Below are 17,352 nucleotides of genomic sequence, written 5' to 3'. Positions count from 1 at the left end.
CCAGGTGTCCTCCCTCACCCGCTTTGAGAGGGTCAAAAATCAGTTAGACCGAAAGGGGAGAGGATTTGTTGCGTCGCTTTAGCAAGTGTTTCCAGACCTGGCAGCACGTGTGGATGTAAAGCACCTTGCTGAATGCCTTGTGTGGCCTTGCTGCTGGGATTGATGAGCTGAGGTGCTCGCAGCCGGCCCAGGGCGTTGGCTGCTCGGTGCGGTGTTTGCAGGTAAAGGGTGGGTCAGCCTGTCCTGTTGCTCTGGCTCTGCTCGCTCTCAGCTGCCCCTGCAGCGAGTCAGTGCTGCTGGAGGGGGTCTGTGCCGTGCCCTGACCGTGCTCTCCCCTGGCAGGTGGTGCAGCACGATCCCTGCCGCGGCGGCGCCGGATACTGGAACAGCCTCTTCAGGTTCAAGCACCTGGCGACCGGGCACTACCTGGCAGCAGAGGTACGGGGGCTGCAGGGCCTGCCCTCCCTCTCACCCTGTGTCCTGCCTCTCACACCTTCTGAAAGCCTCTCATTTCCTGCCCTGAAACCAGGCCCGGGGAGGGGAGTGGGACAGCGTTGGGGTCGTTCGGGTTAACGCAACAGTGGGGGCTGAACGTTGGAAATAAGGTGAAAAAACCTTGAAAGAACACCATGGTTTGGGGTAGTCTGGAGCTGATTTCACTTGCTGTGTGAATTCTAGAGGCAGCAACTTCTCCTGCAGAGAATAGACACTAAATAGTATCCTGTCATGTGGGCAGTAGAATCAAGATGACTTTATTAACAGATGAATAAATGGTAAATGGCTGAGAGGCTTTGGGGGGAAAATGAATTCAACTGTTGGTAATTTCTCTTGAATCACTGATTTTCGAGCAGAGTTGTAGAACTGAGTATGAAATGAAAATACAGCCAGGCTTCACACCAGTGTGAAAGAACTGCAGATAAAATATCCCATTTTATATTCGTCTGATAAGCAGATTGGAAAACCAGCAGCATTTCGTCACATGCACACTTGCAAATCCTTTTCAGTAGTGACCCAGTGTACAGCTTTTCCAGTAAATCCTGGGGTTTCTAATCAGCCAAAACAAAAACATGGTCCTGTATCATGCAAGAATAGACCAGAGGAAATGGCTCACCTGATCCCTGGGTAGAACAGTGTTTGTTCTAAAAGGTTTCTGCCCAGCCAGTTAATTTCTAGTTGGAAATTCCACTTGGAATTTTAAAAAAACCCCAGACATAAAGTTGTTAACTCTCTACTCTTGCTCCTGTAGTGATTATCCTGAATGACTAAATCTCTCTGCGTGTTTGCAGACTATTTAATTCTGAATTTTTTGGGCAGAGAGTGCCTGCTGAGCCGTGCTGGGTTTGGGCAGTGTGTCCTGCATGCCTGGTGGAGCTGTGGCAGTGCAGGGATTTTTAACAGCATGAGTTTAGCTGGTGCTGAGGCTGTTTCCCACTTCCACCTCTGCTGGAGTTTTGACGTGCCTGTGGTTCTGTTTCATCAGGTAAACCCTGACTATGAGGAAGATGACCTGGAGTGTCAATCCTCAGTAAGTATAGGCAAGAGTATGATCTTGCCCCTGGTTGAGGAGGGCTTGGCACAGGCCCAGGGTTTACCTGGGCAGTGCAGAGCTGGGCCAGGCTTTGTTGGCAGTGAAGAAACTAAAAACCTGAGGATGCTCTGAAGGCTTTTAAGGCCTGCCCAGAGGAGTGGATATGAACTGGATTAGGCTTTAGAGAAGAGCAGTGCACTGGGAGCTGAATTTACACCTTACCTGAACCCTCCCCTCGCCTCCCCCCTTTGTGGCATCTCTTTTTCTGTCTTTGTTTCCTTGAAGCACTGTCTGGAGTAGGTCTGAAAAGCAAGTTGCTCCAGCTGACACCAGATGGGAAGTGTCCCTGAGGGGGATGTCCCACAGTGCTGTGCCTGTCACTTGTCTGACCTCCTTGTTTAAGAAACAAATTCCCTCTCGTTGTACTTGTCACAGGAAAACAGGATAACGGGTCTAGAGAGCTGTGTGTAGAGGTATGAGAGTGATTTGAGTGCCATTCCTCTGATTTTCCTGTGAAAGCAAGTCTGTGGTGTTGTCAGTAAATGTTGTTGTGTCAAAGATGGGGGGTGTGATGCTTTGTATTAACAGAAGCTTCTCTTTGGTGTCAGAGGGAACCAGCATTGCCTCAGTAGCTGGAAACAGAGAAAACTGGAACAGCACTTTCCATTGTGGATTATGTTTATTTAGTTGCATTTGATCATAGGCTTATGCAGCTTTCTTGGTCACTTATCCTGTATTATGGAAGATTTGCTCCATTTGGAGATGACAAAGAACTACTCCTCCCCTCTTCGAGATGAATGTGGTGCTTTGAAATCCTGCAGGCTGGATTTTTCCTCCTAAAAGGATTTGTCATTATAGCCTGGCCATTAAAACGCTTCCCTTGCCCCCAGATATTGAGCTGTTACCCTGATTAGTGGCATTTGGCTGCTCAACTGCAGTAAACGTACTAAAAATATGAACAAAAACCCACCCATAGCTTTTGTTTGGGGGGATGAGGGAGGGGGATCCAATATTAAGTTATTTTGTTGGCTTAACTTTTGAAAAATAATCAGTGGTGATGCCTTTCAGGGAGCCATCCACCCTCCTGTGATGTGCAGTGATAACATTAATGCACTCAGAGCTCTCCTGCTTTTTCCCTGCTCTGTCTCTTTACCACTAGGTGGCAAAAATAGACCAGAAAGAACAGGATCAGGAGCACATAATTCAGTTCTGACGTGAAATCACCACATCCTCTAACATTCACTGCTGACAGGAGGATGTAGGCTCCTTTATCCAACTTCATCCAAACTGCAGCTTGCTCCAAACGTGAGGTGTCTGCAGGGTTCCTGGGCACAGCTCTGTGTTTTGTTGTTCTCTCCTTGTCCCTCAGGGAGCTGTCCCAGAAGGGGTTTAAATGGGCAGGGCTGAGGTGCCAGTTCTGCCTCTGAGCAGCAAAGGGGGTGCTGTTGTCAGCTTTGGGGTCGAGGCTTCCCTGCTCCCGAAGCTGCCCCATTTCCTGCTTTCTGATTCACTGCTCATTCAGTGTCCAGCTTTGCCACGGTGTCAGTGAGTGCCCAGTTGTGTCCTAGAGCACTCACTGAAGGCAGAGCAGCTGTGCTCCTCACTGTATTCCATCCCCTTGCTGTGGGGATGAGGAGGCAGCTGAAATTCGGAGAATTCATTCCAAGTGAGCGAATTTCTCCCAGTATGAAGCCTCCAGATGGACTCCTGGAGTTGCTTCTTCCCTTGAAGGCACACTCCCAAAATGTATTTCTGTTCCATACAGATAGCTGCCTGTTCCCATGTGCAAAATCAGCCTTGAAATGTCACTGCTTTGCAGCCAAGTTCATTGACTGCAAATATGTGAACCTCAGAGTATCCTGAGGCACAGGCAACACCGGATACCTTTCCCATATGTTTAAGGATTGCAGTGCCTTCCTCCAGGACTATGAAAGACAGCTGATTGAGTGCTGACTGCTTTGGGTGCCACCATCCCAGAGAAACTGATAAATCACCTTGAAAATTGCACCCAGGATGGAGGTGGTTGTACATGGACAGCTGGCTCCTGTGTGCCAGACAGTGAGCAACCTCTTCGTGGGCCAGTGGTGGCTGGGAGCGCCCTAGGAGAGCTTTTGGAGAAAGCTGTTGTTCCTTTTTCTCAGTTCGTCTTCATTTATTCCTGCCCTTGTGTCCTCTCATCTGAAAAGCCAGGGATTTATCCAGTTGATGTCAGTGTCTTTATTTTGTTGAAGGGGGCTGGTGGTTTGCCAGCTCCTTGGGAATAAAGGTCCCCTTGGTGCCATGGCCCTTGTAACATGTTGTGCTTGAGGGCTGTGGTGTGAACAGCAAGACATCCGACCCCTTGATTATTAGCTTTTTGTTTCTCTTGCCTGGGATTGATAGATGGGAGTCCCATTTTTGCTGCTGAAGTTGATTATTTCCCAGCAAGACTGCTGGTGCATCGTGTGGCTGATTTTTTATATTTGCAGCTCGCTAATTACTTTGTTAGAGGGATAATTGCAATGTGTGTGATGAGCTGGTGGTGTCAGGGGTGGGGATCTCAGCGGATGGGGGTCGTCTGAAAGCAGGGTCAGAGTTCCCAGTGTGTGTGGGGTGAGTGGCTGGGGGCTCTCGTCTCTTGTGGCCGTGTCTGTAAGGTGGAATGTCTGGTGTGGGGTTTGCTGTGGCTGTGAGCCAGAAACCCTCCCGGGCTGCCCCGGGGAGGGCACGGAGTGCTGGGCGGGAGCAGCCGCCTGTGGTGCTGGTGTCCTGCAGCCCAGGAGCCGCAACATCTGCTCGGGCCGGGGTGCTGGGGCTGGGCAGGGGCTCTGGGGGCCGGGCCTGACCCCGGGGGTGTCGTTCCCAGCTGGACCCCGAGCAGGACGCGGCGCGGCGGGGCCCGCGTGCCCAGGAGAAGATGGCCTACTCCCTGGTGTCCGTGCCCGAGGGCAACGACATCTCCTCCATCTTCGAGCTGGACCCCACCACCCTGCGCGGAGGAGACAGCCTCGTCCCCAGGTACGCCGAGCGCGGGCACAGCTCGCTCTGCTGCGCAGCCTGGGCACCTCTGTGCGTTAAAGCCCCCTCACACTGTGTGCTTTCATCCTCTGGAGCTGAGTTCTTCCTCAGGTTATTGTAAAAGTGCTTAAAAAACGCCTGAAGCTTCACTTTAGTACCTTAGATTTGAGTTATGAGTACTTACAAATGAGTTATGATGAGAAAATCATTTTATAGATGGGAAAATTGAGATTAAGTGACTTCCTAAGTGAGTTCCTTGTCAGGAACGACCTGGGACTAAAACCCTTGGGTGTCCTATCAGGCCACTCCTGTGACCTGTCTGTATATTATGGTAGTTAGGATGTAACATCAAGTATTTAGCACTTCATTTTCTGTTGTTTACATGTTGTCTACTGTTCATATGGTACATCTTCCTACTTGTAAGATGCTGAACCCTTCAAAGATACGTGATCTGCATGGTGGCCCTTTGCTGTCTGTTCCCACTGACAAAGCACAGCAAACTTGTTCCACTTGAGCAACTCTCTGAATTGCCAGATACTCCAAAGTAAAGATGTCAGGGAGTTGTGGGCTGAAAGCTCCAAAGGTAAGGGAGGAAGCTGGCAGCTCAGACACACCAAATCAGTGGAAATGTGAGGATGGGAAGAGGTTTAATGTGTTACTGTGCAGCAGCTGAGTTACAGCAACACAGTGTGGACGTGGTTCTGTTTTAAAGCAGAATCTGTTTCACTGCAGAAGACTTCCTGAGGTGAATTTATAGAATGAACTAAGGCAAGAGGAATGTTATTCCTGTTGTGGTGTGCAGCATGGATGGGGATGACACTTCTTTTCCACTTGTTCCTGCCAACATCTCGCAATCCGAACAATGTGAAGATTCCCTGGCTGGGGAGCTGACTCACCCTCTGGAACTCTTGGCTTTCTTTCAGGAACTCCTATGTCAGGCTCAGGCACCTCTGCACCAACACCTGGGTTCACAGCACCAATATCCCTATTGATAAAGAAGAGGAGAAACCCGTGATGCTTAAAGTAAGTTCTGGTTCTTTATGTAAGCACGTCCCTTGACTCCTGTATTTCCACAGAGGTGAGTTGGCAGGAGTTCCAGTCTCTGGGACTGCTGGGTCTGTCACACACCAAGCATGGACCAGTAACAACCAGTGCCCATGCAAAATCCTGGATCTTAAAGGCTCAGTTTTGTGGTGTTTCACCAGTTATGCTGTTCAGCGCCTGCTCCACAACAGTCATCATCAGGAGGATGTTTTTACCACCGTTTACAACAACGTTTTGCCATCTCACCTGCTGTTTCTCTGGGTTTAGGAGGAGCTCTGAGCTAACACAGAGGGGTAGTGTTCTCAAAGTTTGGCTTCAGCAGTAGTCTTGTGCTGTCTGAGCAGAGTGGAGCTTTCCTCCTGCTTTGTTATCACTGGGTATGTGAACCACTGCTTTGTTCCTGCCTCGGGGTTTGATGATAAAACTTGTCTGGGTTTCAGATTGGTACCTCTCCAGTGAAGGAGGACAAAGAAGCCTTTGCTATAGTACCAGTGTCACCTGCAGAGGTTCGGGACCTGGACTTTGCCAATGATGCAAGTAAGGTTTTAGGTTCCATTGCTGGCAAGTTGGAAAAGGGAACAATAACCCAGAATGAAAGAAGGTAAGGAAAGCAGAATCGGGTTCACATAATTTGCTTCCTTTACTCAGTAAATGTTCCTTTGAAAATTTTATCTGTGTATGCAGTAGGAGAGGGATTTGGTTTCCTCCTTGATGAGATTTAAAAGAATTGGTGGTTTCATTGTTGTCGTGTGGGCAGTGGAGTTTCTCAGGCCTGGTGTGTCCAGCCCTCCCTGTCCTCTGTGAAGTGAGAGCATGAGAAATGTTGTGAGCTTGGGGGACTAATCCCCAGCATACCTTTGCAAATTGAGTGTGGGAATTCCTAATCCATCTTGTGAAGACTGAACATATGACTTGTTGCAAATCCTCTGTGTCCATGAAAATGTGGCCACACAAAAAGAGCACAGAGGTGGCTGTGTCAAACCAGGGCCCATGTGCTTCCATAGCCAAGGCCTTTTACTTGGCCTTGGCAGAGATTATCACCTGATTTATTGTTTCTGACAATTGAAAGAGCTGCCAAATAGAACTTGGCAAGAGTAGAGCTGCCCTGAAGTGATACTGTTGTCTTACTGCTGCTCTTGTTTAGCTGTTGGACCCTGAGGCTGTAGCAATGGGGGAGCATTAGTTCCTAATTTTAAGTTCTGTACAAACCTTTGAGCTTTATCCAGTCTCTAATTGACGCTCATTTTTCACTTAGCATTTAGAAAGCTGTGTAAACTTACCCTGGCATTGTTCTTTTAACACAGAGAACTTGCAGCCTTGTGTTAACAACTTCTGGCTTTTCCGTAGATCTGTTACCAAATTGTTGGAGGATTTGGTCTACTTTGTTACTGGTGGAACTAATTCTGGACAAGACGTCCTTGAAGTGGTGTTTTCTAAACCTAACAGAGAACGGCAAAAGCTGATGAGAGAGCAGAATATTCTAAAGCAGGTGGGCTGTGCCTTTCTCGAAACTCTGCCTGCACAAGAAGGGTTTTTGGAAAAGAGAACCTGTTAATAGAGGACCTGGGCGAGTTGGGAGGGGCTTGGAGCAACCTGGGCTGGTGGAAGGTGTCCCTGCCCACGGCAGGGGTGGAACGAGATGAGCTTTAATGTCCCTTCCAAACCATTTTGTGGTTCTGTGAAATTTTGGTCCTAAATTATTGGGACTAAAAGTTCCTTTGAGTTGCCAGCTTTCAGCAGGCTCTGGGGAGTGGGATTGTAGGCCAACTGTTGCTAGAAGAAAAAATTAGAGCGTATGGTGTTGAATTAAGGTGATCAGCATCTTCTGTCCAGGCTGCTCCATGGCCCAGGAGCTTCGTTAAAGTGGTGGATTTCTCTTGTACCTTCAGAAATTTAAAGACACTGCTTTTACACTAATTTTAGCCAGGTAAGGCAGTGCCTCATGGGACTGTGTTTTCAATGCATCTGCAGATTTTCAAGCTGCTGCAGGCGCCGTTCACGGACAGCGGCGATGGCCCGATGCTGCGGCTGGAGGAGCTGGGGGACCAGCGCCACGCTCCCTTCAGGCACATCTGCAGGCTCTGCTACAGGGTGCTCAGGCACTCCCAGCAGGACTACAGGAAGAATCAGGTTGGAAATGTGCCTGTCATGTTCAGTGGTACCAGCACTGTTCATGTGCTCTGAAACAAAGGCTGCATCCCGTTAATGAAACCCTGCTGTGCTGTGCTTGGCTGTACAGTCAGCAAGAGACTTTGGGATGGCTCAGTTTTGTCCTATCTGGATTTTTTTCAACTCTCTCAGAGACTATAATGTAATTAGCACTGCTTTCAAGTGGGATTTAACAGAGCAACAGAATTTCTAGATTTCTAGTTGTCACATCCAGGTGAATTACACGACTTTATTCACTCTTGGTTACTTCAGGCTCCTTTGAAAGTTATCTTTTGAATCAACTCTGCTCAGTTTTGTTGCCATGTATTGAAAACAAACTCCTCTCAGATAAGGGTAACTACCTTGCTGGTGTCTAGCCTGGGAAGGAGGTGTTAAATTTGTCTGTCATTTGCTTTCTTTCAAAAGAACAATCTGGATCTAATCCAGTTTGCTCCCTGGGATGTTGGTATTGATGAACATCCTACTGTTTCCTCTCATTGTTTTAAATTCTGAGGGTTAGTTACAACCCCTTTCTCCTTCCCTGTGTGTTTTGAAGGAATACATTGCCAAGCAGTTTGGCTTCATGCAGAAGCAGATTGGCTACGACGTGTTGGCCGAGGACACCATCACAGCCCTGCTCCACAACAACCGCAAGCTCCTGGAGAAGCACATCACAGCTGCTGAGATTGACACCTTCGTGAGTCTCGTGAGGAAAAATAGGGAGCCCAGGTGAGATCTGCATTTTTGAGTATATAATTTACCCTTCTCCTTCTGAGAAAAGCCTGTACCTGCCAGCTTGCTCAGAAGGAAGCACAGCTAGTTCCTTCTGTTTTGACACTCCATTCCTTCCCCCTCGGGCAGCACTCCTGCTCTGCACTGTTCAAATGGAACTCTGACTGTTTTCTTCCTGAAATGGAGATTGCTTCAGTCCAGATCTCCCCAGTGATTGATACCCCTTTGGCTCGTGTTTCCCACCAGGTTTTTGGATTACCTCTCTGATCTGTGCGTTTCCATGAACAAGTCTATTCCGGTGACACAGGAGCTGATCTGTAAAGCTGTGCTGAATCCAGCCAATGCAGACATTCTCATTGAAACCAAGTAAGTGAATTCCTGGTGTGAAACAGAAGGAAGGTGCCTCAAAGCTGAGCACTCTGCTGGCATGCCTAGAGGAAGCAGGAATTGTGTGTGGGGTCCTCTTCAAACACAGGGGAGCTGGGGGCTGACGGCAGCAGACGTCTGTCGGGGTGTTCTCAGCCCTGCAGGCAGAAATCTTGGGGCTGTCTCATGACTGATCCAAAGGAGACAGGCTGTGCAGGAAGGTGTGCAGGGCCTGATCCTCCTCTGGGCTCCAGGCTGGCCTCCATCAGCTCGGGAGGGAGCTCAGCTGGCAGTGGGGCAGACCCTGACCCATCCCTGCCACCCTTTCCTCCCTCTGAGGTTTGGATCTTGGTCTGCAGCTCTCAGCACTGCCCTGCCACTGCTGAGGCCTCCTAGCAGGCACCAGATCCTGCTTGTCTTTGGCAAAGATGTCTTTATTCAATATATACACTAGGGAATAGATAACTATTATAAAAATGCTGAGAAAGGGAAACCAGGTAGGATTTAAAACACAAATGGGTGAGAGCGTTCTTACACTTCTGATTGCCTTCATGAAATCATAAAGGCTGCATTTATTTCCAGCAGCGCTCAATGTTCCTACATCACTTACTCATCCTTATCCTTGTATATTTAATTTGGTTTTTTTTCAGATGTGCAATCTTTTCTTTGCTGAAGAACTAAAAGTCCCAAAATTCCTTTTAGTATCAGCAGGTGATTTATTTCTGATTATTCCACCACATAAGCCAGAAAGAAGTTTTGATCCAATTGGCATTTACAGGATACAGAACTAATAGATTTTTTTTTTTTTTAAGATATTTTCCTGGACTATTGAATCATCTTTGAACCACTTCTGTTTTTGGAAGTCAGTTACATGTGCCTTTAACTTCCTTCTTTCTTTAGTTTCTTCAAATGAAAGGAGCTGAAATGTTCATCTTCTCAAGACTGAATGGAAAGTTTATAATCCAAAGTCATTCTAACCTAGAGCTCTTAATAATAAGCCCCAATGATTTTATGCAGTAAAGTGCTACTGCTGAAGGAGTAACTGCTTTTACTCTGCTTTTACTGCTCTGCTTTTACTTGGCAGAGCTGAGGAATAAAATCTATGTGTTTGAATGCGGGTGAGATGGTGAAATCAGTTCCCTGTGGGTCCCCAGAACGTTTTAGCAGTGTCTGAATGGTGGCAGAGATGTGCTGGGTGTTGGCAGGGTGGGCTGTGACCTCCCTCCTCCTGCAGGCTGGTCCTCTCCCGCTTTGAGTTCGAAGAGGTGTCCAGTGGGGAGAACGCCTTGGACGTTGGAGAGGACGAGGAGGAGGTGTGGCTGTTCTGGAGGGACAGCAACAAGGAGATCCGCAGCAAGAGCATCCGGGAGCTGGCCCAGGATGCCAAGGAGGGGCAGAAGGAGGATCGGGACGTGCTCAGCTACTACAGGTGAGCAGCACTTGGCTGGCAGAGCCCACGGGGCTGTGTGGGGAGCCCTGTGCTCTGCAGGGCTGCTGTGGGGCAAAGCAGCCTTTAGAGAGGGAGGATGGAGTCACTCTGAGAGCTGAAAGCACTGAGTTATCCATGGTGGGAAGTCCAGTTATCAGCTTGAGAAAGCTTAAACTGATTTAAAAAGAGTTCCTACTTCAGGTGTTGAAGTTGCCCAGCACTTTGTGCCCGTGTTTCTGCTTGGTTTCCTGGCAGTGGGAGCTGGGAGAGCACAGGCATGGTGTGCATTTGTCACCTGTGTTCCCACTTGTGGGAAGAACAGGATTGGAGTGTGCACATGGCTTTGCTTTTGGTTTTCAGGAGTCAGGGCTGTTCTCTCTGCCTTCTGCATTTCTCTCCAAGCCTTTAGTGGTCCTGCAGTCCTGAGCAGGACAAGTCTGAGGTTCTGGATGTGCCCCAGGGCTGGTGTGGTGGATGTGCAGAGCTCCTCTGTGCAGCCCAGGCCGTGCCTTGAGCAGGGCCTGACATGGGGTGATGTTTCCAGACGACTTGACAAGACACTGAGTTCTTGGCATAGTGTGAGATCAGGTTTCTGCCCAGACCAAATTCCTGTGTCTGGGTTAGAAACCCCTGGGAGTTGTTTGACTGACTCAATTGTGGCAATGCAGAAATTACTAAATTATTTTTTTAATAGCTATCTTATTTGTATTACCTCTTACATTGAAATGGTTCTTGCAGGAAAATTCTGAATACATGGTTTTATTTGGGTCTGTTTGAGCTCCAAAGGAGACCTCTGGGTTATAATTTTTTTAAAACATGTAGGCTTTCAAAATATTTTTTTTTTCTTGCACTTGTTTTTAAATAGAATTGGTAGAGTTCATTATGTTGGTAAGCATTATTTATATTACTGGAAGATGGAATACTGTCTCTATTAATCCATGAGTCTCAGTCCTATACCCACCTCCTGTACCTTACAGCATGCTGGAAGTGAAGGTGTGAACTTTAAACTCACTGAAATTCAAGTATAAGCTCTTAATGCTGGGTTTTTTTTTTTCCTTTTTTCCGAACCCTGAAGGTACCAACTGAACCTCTTTGCTCGAATGTGCCTTGACCGCCAGTACCTGGCCATCAACGAGATCTCGGGGCAGCTGGACGTGGACCTGATCCTGCGCTGCATGTCCGACGAGAACCTGCCCTACGACCTGCGCGCCTCCTTCTGCCGCCTCATGCTGCACATGCACGTGGACAGGGACCCCCAGGAGCAGGTGACCCCCGTCAAGTACGCCCGGCTCTGGTCAGAGATCCCCTCGGAGATCGCCATTGACGAGTAAGTCCGTGCTGGAACGGGGTGGGAGAGGAGGTGGCACCGCTGGGGGGGTCTGAAAGCGGGACCGGAGCGATCGGAAGTCGGGCGTTGTTTGCACTGGTGTTGTCTGGAAGCAAAGTAAATTAAAAAACACCCACAAGGTGTTCCTGGGAAGTCAGTAACCTCCCTGTGGGGGGTCAGCTCTGAGGCTGTGGGGGTTTGTCTCCAGAACACGCAGCGGTCGCAGTGAGGGGCTGATTTTGGGTGATGTGACAGGTGATCTGGCCCTGGGGTGGGAAAGCAGGGGAGGAGGGTTTCATCTTTCCTCCTGCCTTATCTGATTGGAGAACAGTCATAGAATTGTGAAGGTCTAAAGACCTTTGAGATCAAGTCCAGCTGTCAACACAGCACTAACACCGTGTTCCCCACTGAACCATGTCCTCGAGTGCCACACCCACACGTTTTTGAATGTTTTCAGGGTCGGTGGTTCCACCACTGCCCTGGGCAGCCCCTTCCAGAGCTTGACAACCCTTTCCATGAAGACATTTTTCCTAATACTCAGTTTAAACCTCCCCAGGATAAGTGGAGTTGCTTTCCTCAGAGTATGGAGCTCCTCAGGGCAGAGTGTCCTACTGGGAGCTCACACCATCAACAGCAAAAACAAGGGCAAGGTGCTGGAGACAGTGGCTTTCCTCAGCCTCCAGTGGAAAATCCCCTTGTTACAGTGGTCAAAAACCTGCACAAAACCACAGCTTACCCAGGGATGTGGTTTCTTGACCACTTTTTTTAACTCTTTATAATTAGTGATTTAAAACTTAAGAGTACTCGACTCTTCAGAGCTTTTTTCAGTTGGAGAAAACAAGCACCTAAAATTGGTGTTACATATCAGGAATTTAAGTCTTGTGTGTTAGTACTGGTGTTCAGTAGTTTCTTCTTCTCTCCTTTCTAACCTTGTTTTCTGTGCTGACAGAGATATAGCAGATAATACTCAATTTTAAATGCCAGAATACAAAACCAAATGATTTCTGCTCTGGCAGAGGCTCAACAGTGATAAGTGATCAAACAGGGAAACATAAATTAGTGGAAGGTGGGGATTGTCTTGTTCAAAGTCCCTCTGCACATACTGAGAAAAAAAACCTAGAATTTATATTAAATATTAATATCTGCTTTGCATATAGATGGGTTTTATTTGGAGGAAAAATACCATCCCCAGTCAGCATCTCTTGGCTGCCCCTTCTCCTCAGTGCTGCACATCACTTGTCATTGTTTCCACTCTAATAATAAAGGTTACTTTTTTAATTTATTTGGACAAAATTTCCTCTTTTTTTTTTCTTTTGTTTTCCTCAGACATTTAAAAATAGTACAAAATGAGCATATGGGATAAAACCAGCAAAAGCCAGGAAATTATGGTGTCAGTGTCCTGACTCCCTCGTTTGGATAAATTATTTACCAGCCTTTAACTTCTCTTAGGTTCTGACAAGCCAATGAAAAATTGTATCTGGTGAAAGGAACCCTGTGTATTTGCATGCTAAGCCTTGTGTTTTGTTTTCTTTTTTTTGTTGTGTTCTTTTTTTTTCCCTCTTCAGCTATGATAGCAGTGGAACTTCCAAAGATGAAATTAAGGAGAGATTTGCACAAACAATGGAATTTGTAGAGGAATATTTAAGAGATGTGGTGTGTCAGAGGTTCCCTTTCTCTGATAAAGAGAAAAATAAGCTCACTTTTGAGGTAGTTACCCAGTTCTGATTTATCCTTTTCTGTTTTTTTGGTGGAATGTTGGTACTTTTTTCAACACCAGATAGTTTGGCAAGCACTGACTGAGTGCTGAGCCTCAGCAGGCTCCTCCTTTCCACTGGAGTCTTTCTCCTCGTGCAAGTTTGGGAGTTTGCAATTACGGTTCTTGAAATGCAATTAATGAATGTGAGTTTGTCTTAGATTTGCAGCAGCCTTGTTTACTTTCTGTGCTCTCAGTGTTATTGCAAAGTCAAGCCTTACTGGAATAAAGACTCTCAAAAACTAAACAGTGTGTCTGCACACACGGAGAGCCTTGAGAGCTTGCAGTGATGCTCACTGAGTGTCCTGTGACTTACTGACCTATTAAATAGTCTGTGCAAATCAGATGTAGCAAATCCAAACAATAGCTTTCCCAAAATAACCATTAATATAAGAAAATGTGATATTCTTAAAAAAAAAAAACATATTTGAGGGAACATACTTCATATAACAGGGCTATGTTAAATATTTGCCCTCTCTGTGTTATTTTTGAGTGGGTCTTGAAGCAGTGCATGGGGAGGACTGGTGGGGAAACCTTGCAATATCTTTTTTTTGGTAAGATATAATGATAAAAATCATCTGTACATTCCCTCTAGTCTTGCCCCATCTTACCTGTTGTGTAATGAGACAAATGGGGTCTGATTTTGTAGCTGTAGAATATCAATTGCAGGTACAGACATTGTACCAGGCACTGCTGTTTTGTAGGCAAGTAGATAACTTTCTGATGTAATGTAGAACTAGACAGTCTGGTGGAATTCCCAGATATTGTGATAAAATATGACTCAGTCAGGTTCTTGATCTTGTCACTGTGTTAAGAACAACTTGATTGTGAAAAAGCAAAATGTTTAGTATTAATCAGGCTTTTTATTGTTATTTTGGTAGGTTGTTAACTTAGCCAGAAATCTGATATATTTTGGTTTCTACAACTTCTGTGACCTCCTCAGACTAACCAAAATCCTCCTTGCTATATTAGACTGTGTGCACATCACTACCATCTTCCCTATTACCAAGATGGCAAAAGGCGAGGAAAGTAAAGGTAAGGCTGGAAAATGATGGGCAGAAAGCTCTTGGGTGGTTCAGGTTTGTCTCAAAATGTCAGTGTGGGTTGGAATCACTGAATCACAGAATATCCTGAGCTGGAAGGGACCCACAAGGGTCATCAGTCCAACTCCTGCCCTGCACAGACACCTCAAATCCCACCCTGTCCCTCAGAGCATTGTCCAAACCCTCCTGCAGCTCTGGCAGCCTTGGGGCTGTGCCCACTGCCCTGGGGAGCCTGTTCAGTGCCAGCCACCCTCTGGGGGAAGAGCCTTGTCCTGACACCCAACCTGCCCCTGCCCTGTCCCAGCTCCAGCCCTTCCCCGGGGGCTGTCCCAGCTCCAGCCCTTCCCCGGGGGCTGTCCCTGCTCACCCCGAGCAGAGGTCGGAGCTGCCCCTCGGGAGGAGCCGCAGCCCCTGCTGGGGTCTGACCTCAGTCTCATCTCTCCAGCTGAACACACCAAGTGCCCTCAGCTGCTCCTCTTCTGGCCCCCAGACCCTTCCCCATCCCTGTGTCCCTCCTTTGGACACTCTCTTTAGATCTTTCCTTTATTGTGGCCCCCAAACTGCCCCCAGGACTCGAGGAGAGGCCACCCCAGGTCACAGCAGAGCTGGACAATCCCCTCCTCACCCAGTGATGCTGTGCTTGGAAATCTCCTTTCTGCCCATGGCTTGGCTGTGAAGCTGAGTAATGTCTGTAATGGGAGAGTGAAAGGGCAGGGGATTTATCCAAGTACTGCAGAGCTTCTGTTGGCTTCCCTTCGTCCCAAGGATTTGGATGTGTAATGTTGAGACACTTTCTCTCCGTAGGATGTCGAGGGTCCTTGCCCTGTTAATGCAGCCCCATTACACCATCATAACTTTACCTGTTTGCCTCTCTGAAGGGAGCAATGTGATGAGGTCAATCCATGGAGTGGGAGAGCTGATGACCCAGGTGGTGCTCAGAGGTGGGGGGTTCCTGCCCATGACTCCGCTCGCGGCTGCTCCCGAGGGTAACGTCAAGCAGAGCGAGCCGGAGAAGGAGGACATCCTGGTCATGGACACCAAGCTGAAGATCATTGAAATACTTCAGGTACCAGCAACACACATTAATGCAGCATCTTGTGCTCTCTGTAAGCATTGACAGGGTCCTGCTGCCTTTTAATTTATTTCTGCCTTGTATGTACCTCTTACACTGCTGAAGTGGTACAGAAGGTGACCTTGTCAGGCACGTGGCTCTCAACTTACCTGTGACAATATTATGCCTTTACTGAAACAAATTTATTAGAAAAGAGCTTGCAGTAGACATCTGCCTATTTAACAGTGATTTGTAAGGACCTGACTTGAAGCAGAGCTCTCATTTTCCACCTTACTGTCTCACCAATTTCTTGGAGTCTACGGGGCCATCTCCAGTGCCCCAGGGAAGGGGGGATACTGGAGACTCCTCTTTGCACAGCCCTCAGCCTACCATGTTTTTCCAGCATGCACGTTAGCCAGCCTCGCTGTCTGTTCCATCTCTGTCTGGCTTCTCTCACTTGCTCTCTCCTGAGTCTTTGGGACACACATAGTTTCTTTCCCTTTTCCACGGCACTGCCTCGATCAAGAGGTTCCTGCAGAATTCCTGCCCTGAAATCCAGCTTCCCCCTCTGACTGTAGGAGTCCTCTTTCTGTTCAGTAACTTCATCAGTGAGTTCATGGGGGTCAGAGTGCTGCAGGAGCCTCGTGGGCAGGAGTGTGTGAGGCAGCAGGAGATCCGTGATGTTCCTTCCCCGTGCCCCGTGGGAGGCTGTGCACGGAGCGCGGGGTGAGGTCCTGCCCTTCCCTCAGCAGCAGATGCAGCACGTAGGGAGGCTTCAATCCTTCCTTCCATCAGTGCTAATTTTAGTTAAAGGCACAGCTTCTCTTGGGGCCTGGCATGTGCAGAGGGATATTTCAGTGTGCCAGTATCCCCCCAGTTCCCAGGGTCTATTAAAACTGGCATTAAGCCTTTTCCCCAAAAGCTGTGAGAGCTGTGAGTGTTCTTGGCACTGCATCTCCTTCCTCAAGAGGAAGATCATGGAGAAGGTGGTCCCTGCTAGGGTGGAGGTTATCTGGCACCAGCTGGTCCTGGACTGGTGTAGCTGCTGTGTGGCACCAGCCTGGCTCCTGGCAGCTCCTGTCCTGCTCCTGTGCCCCAGCACCCCGGGAGAACAGCAGCACGTGTCTGTGGGATTCCTGCTGCTTCAGAATGGAGATGGAAATGCTGCTTTCCTTCCCTGGGGGATGGGCTATGGATGCCAGCATCAGGCAGTAATGAGGGAGCAAAGCTCTGCCAAAGTATCTTACTCATGTTTTATTGTGTGTGTGTATCATGCTCGCTGAAAGCACCGAGAATTTAAATGACTGAATCCTGGGGATTTTTAAGACAACATTTGCATACCTCTTAGAATCACAGAAACCCAGCATGGTTTGGGTTGGAAGGGACCTTAAAGATCATCCAGTCCCACACCCTGCCATGAACAGGGACACCTTCCAGTAGCCCAGGTTGTTCCAACCTGGCCTTGGACACTTCCAGGGCTGGGGCAGCCACAGCTTCTCTGGGTAACCTGTGCCAGGGCCTCTCCAGCCTGGGTAACTTTCCCAAGTTAAATCCACATCTCTGCTCCGTTTTGTTGCATGTTGGTGGCACTGCATTGTGTGTAAATTGTAGATGTGCTGGAAATAGGCACGTTATTTCAGCACTCTTCCTGCTTCTTTATCCCCAGTTTATTTTGAACGTGCGCCTGGACTACAGGATCTCCTGCCTGCTCTGCATATTTAAACATGAGTTTGATGAAAGCAATGCCCAGATGTCCGAGTCACCCACTGGAAGCAGCAGTCAAGAAATGCCAGCTAATGTTCCAGGTTGGTTGTGTGGGTTAGGGGAGACTGCAGTATCAGAGAGACTGATGGGGTAATTGTTTCAGGTCCTTGCTTTGGCACACAGGTGGTCCCACTGGAGCAGAGTGCCCTGCTCACAGTGGAGTAAAGGAG

At 48.0% G+C, this 17,352-nt stretch overlaps 1 protein-coding gene across 10 annotated transcripts in view; it reads left to right on the top strand.

The window, feature by feature from the left end:
- The window catches only part of ITPR1 (inositol 1,4,5-trisphosphate receptor type 1), a 158,258-nt gene that overhangs the window by 53,936 nt on the left and 86,970 nt on the right, over positions 1–17,352 (top strand). For all 10 annotated transcript variants that reach the window (XM_050313080.1, XM_050313079.1, XM_050313081.1 and 7 more), the window contains 15 exons: positions 343–438; positions 1,481–1,525; positions 4,374–4,525; positions 5,449–5,548; positions 6,010–6,170; positions 6,917–7,058; positions 7,541–7,699; positions 8,274–8,446; positions 8,696–8,815; positions 10,050–10,244; positions 11,320–11,571; positions 13,137–13,278; positions 14,206–14,359; positions 15,246–15,433; positions 17,085–17,223. In XM_050313080.1, coding sequence (XP_050169037.1) covers positions 343–438; positions 1,481–1,525; positions 4,374–4,525; positions 5,449–5,548; positions 6,010–6,170; positions 6,917–7,058; positions 7,541–7,699; positions 8,274–8,446; positions 8,696–8,815; positions 10,050–10,244; positions 11,320–11,571; positions 13,137–13,278; positions 14,206–14,359; positions 15,246–15,433; positions 17,085–17,223 — 2,218 coding nt within the window. The remainder of the gene's footprint in view (positions 1–342; positions 439–1,480; positions 1,526–4,373; positions 4,526–5,448; positions 5,549–6,009; positions 6,171–6,916; positions 7,059–7,540; positions 7,700–8,273; positions 8,447–8,695; positions 8,816–10,049; positions 10,245–11,319; positions 11,572–13,136; positions 13,279–14,205; positions 14,360–15,245; positions 15,434–17,084; positions 17,224–17,352) is intronic.

This window comes from Myiozetetes cayanensis, unplaced genomic scaffold (assembly GCF_022539395.1).
Source record: "Myiozetetes cayanensis isolate MyiCay16 unplaced genomic scaffold, myiCay2020 scf18, whole genome shotgun sequence".
NCBI classification, from domain to species: Eukaryota; Metazoa; Chordata; class Aves; order Passeriformes; family Tyrannidae; genus Myiozetetes; species Myiozetetes cayanensis.
This window is presented reverse-complemented; position numbering and strand designations above follow the sequence as displayed.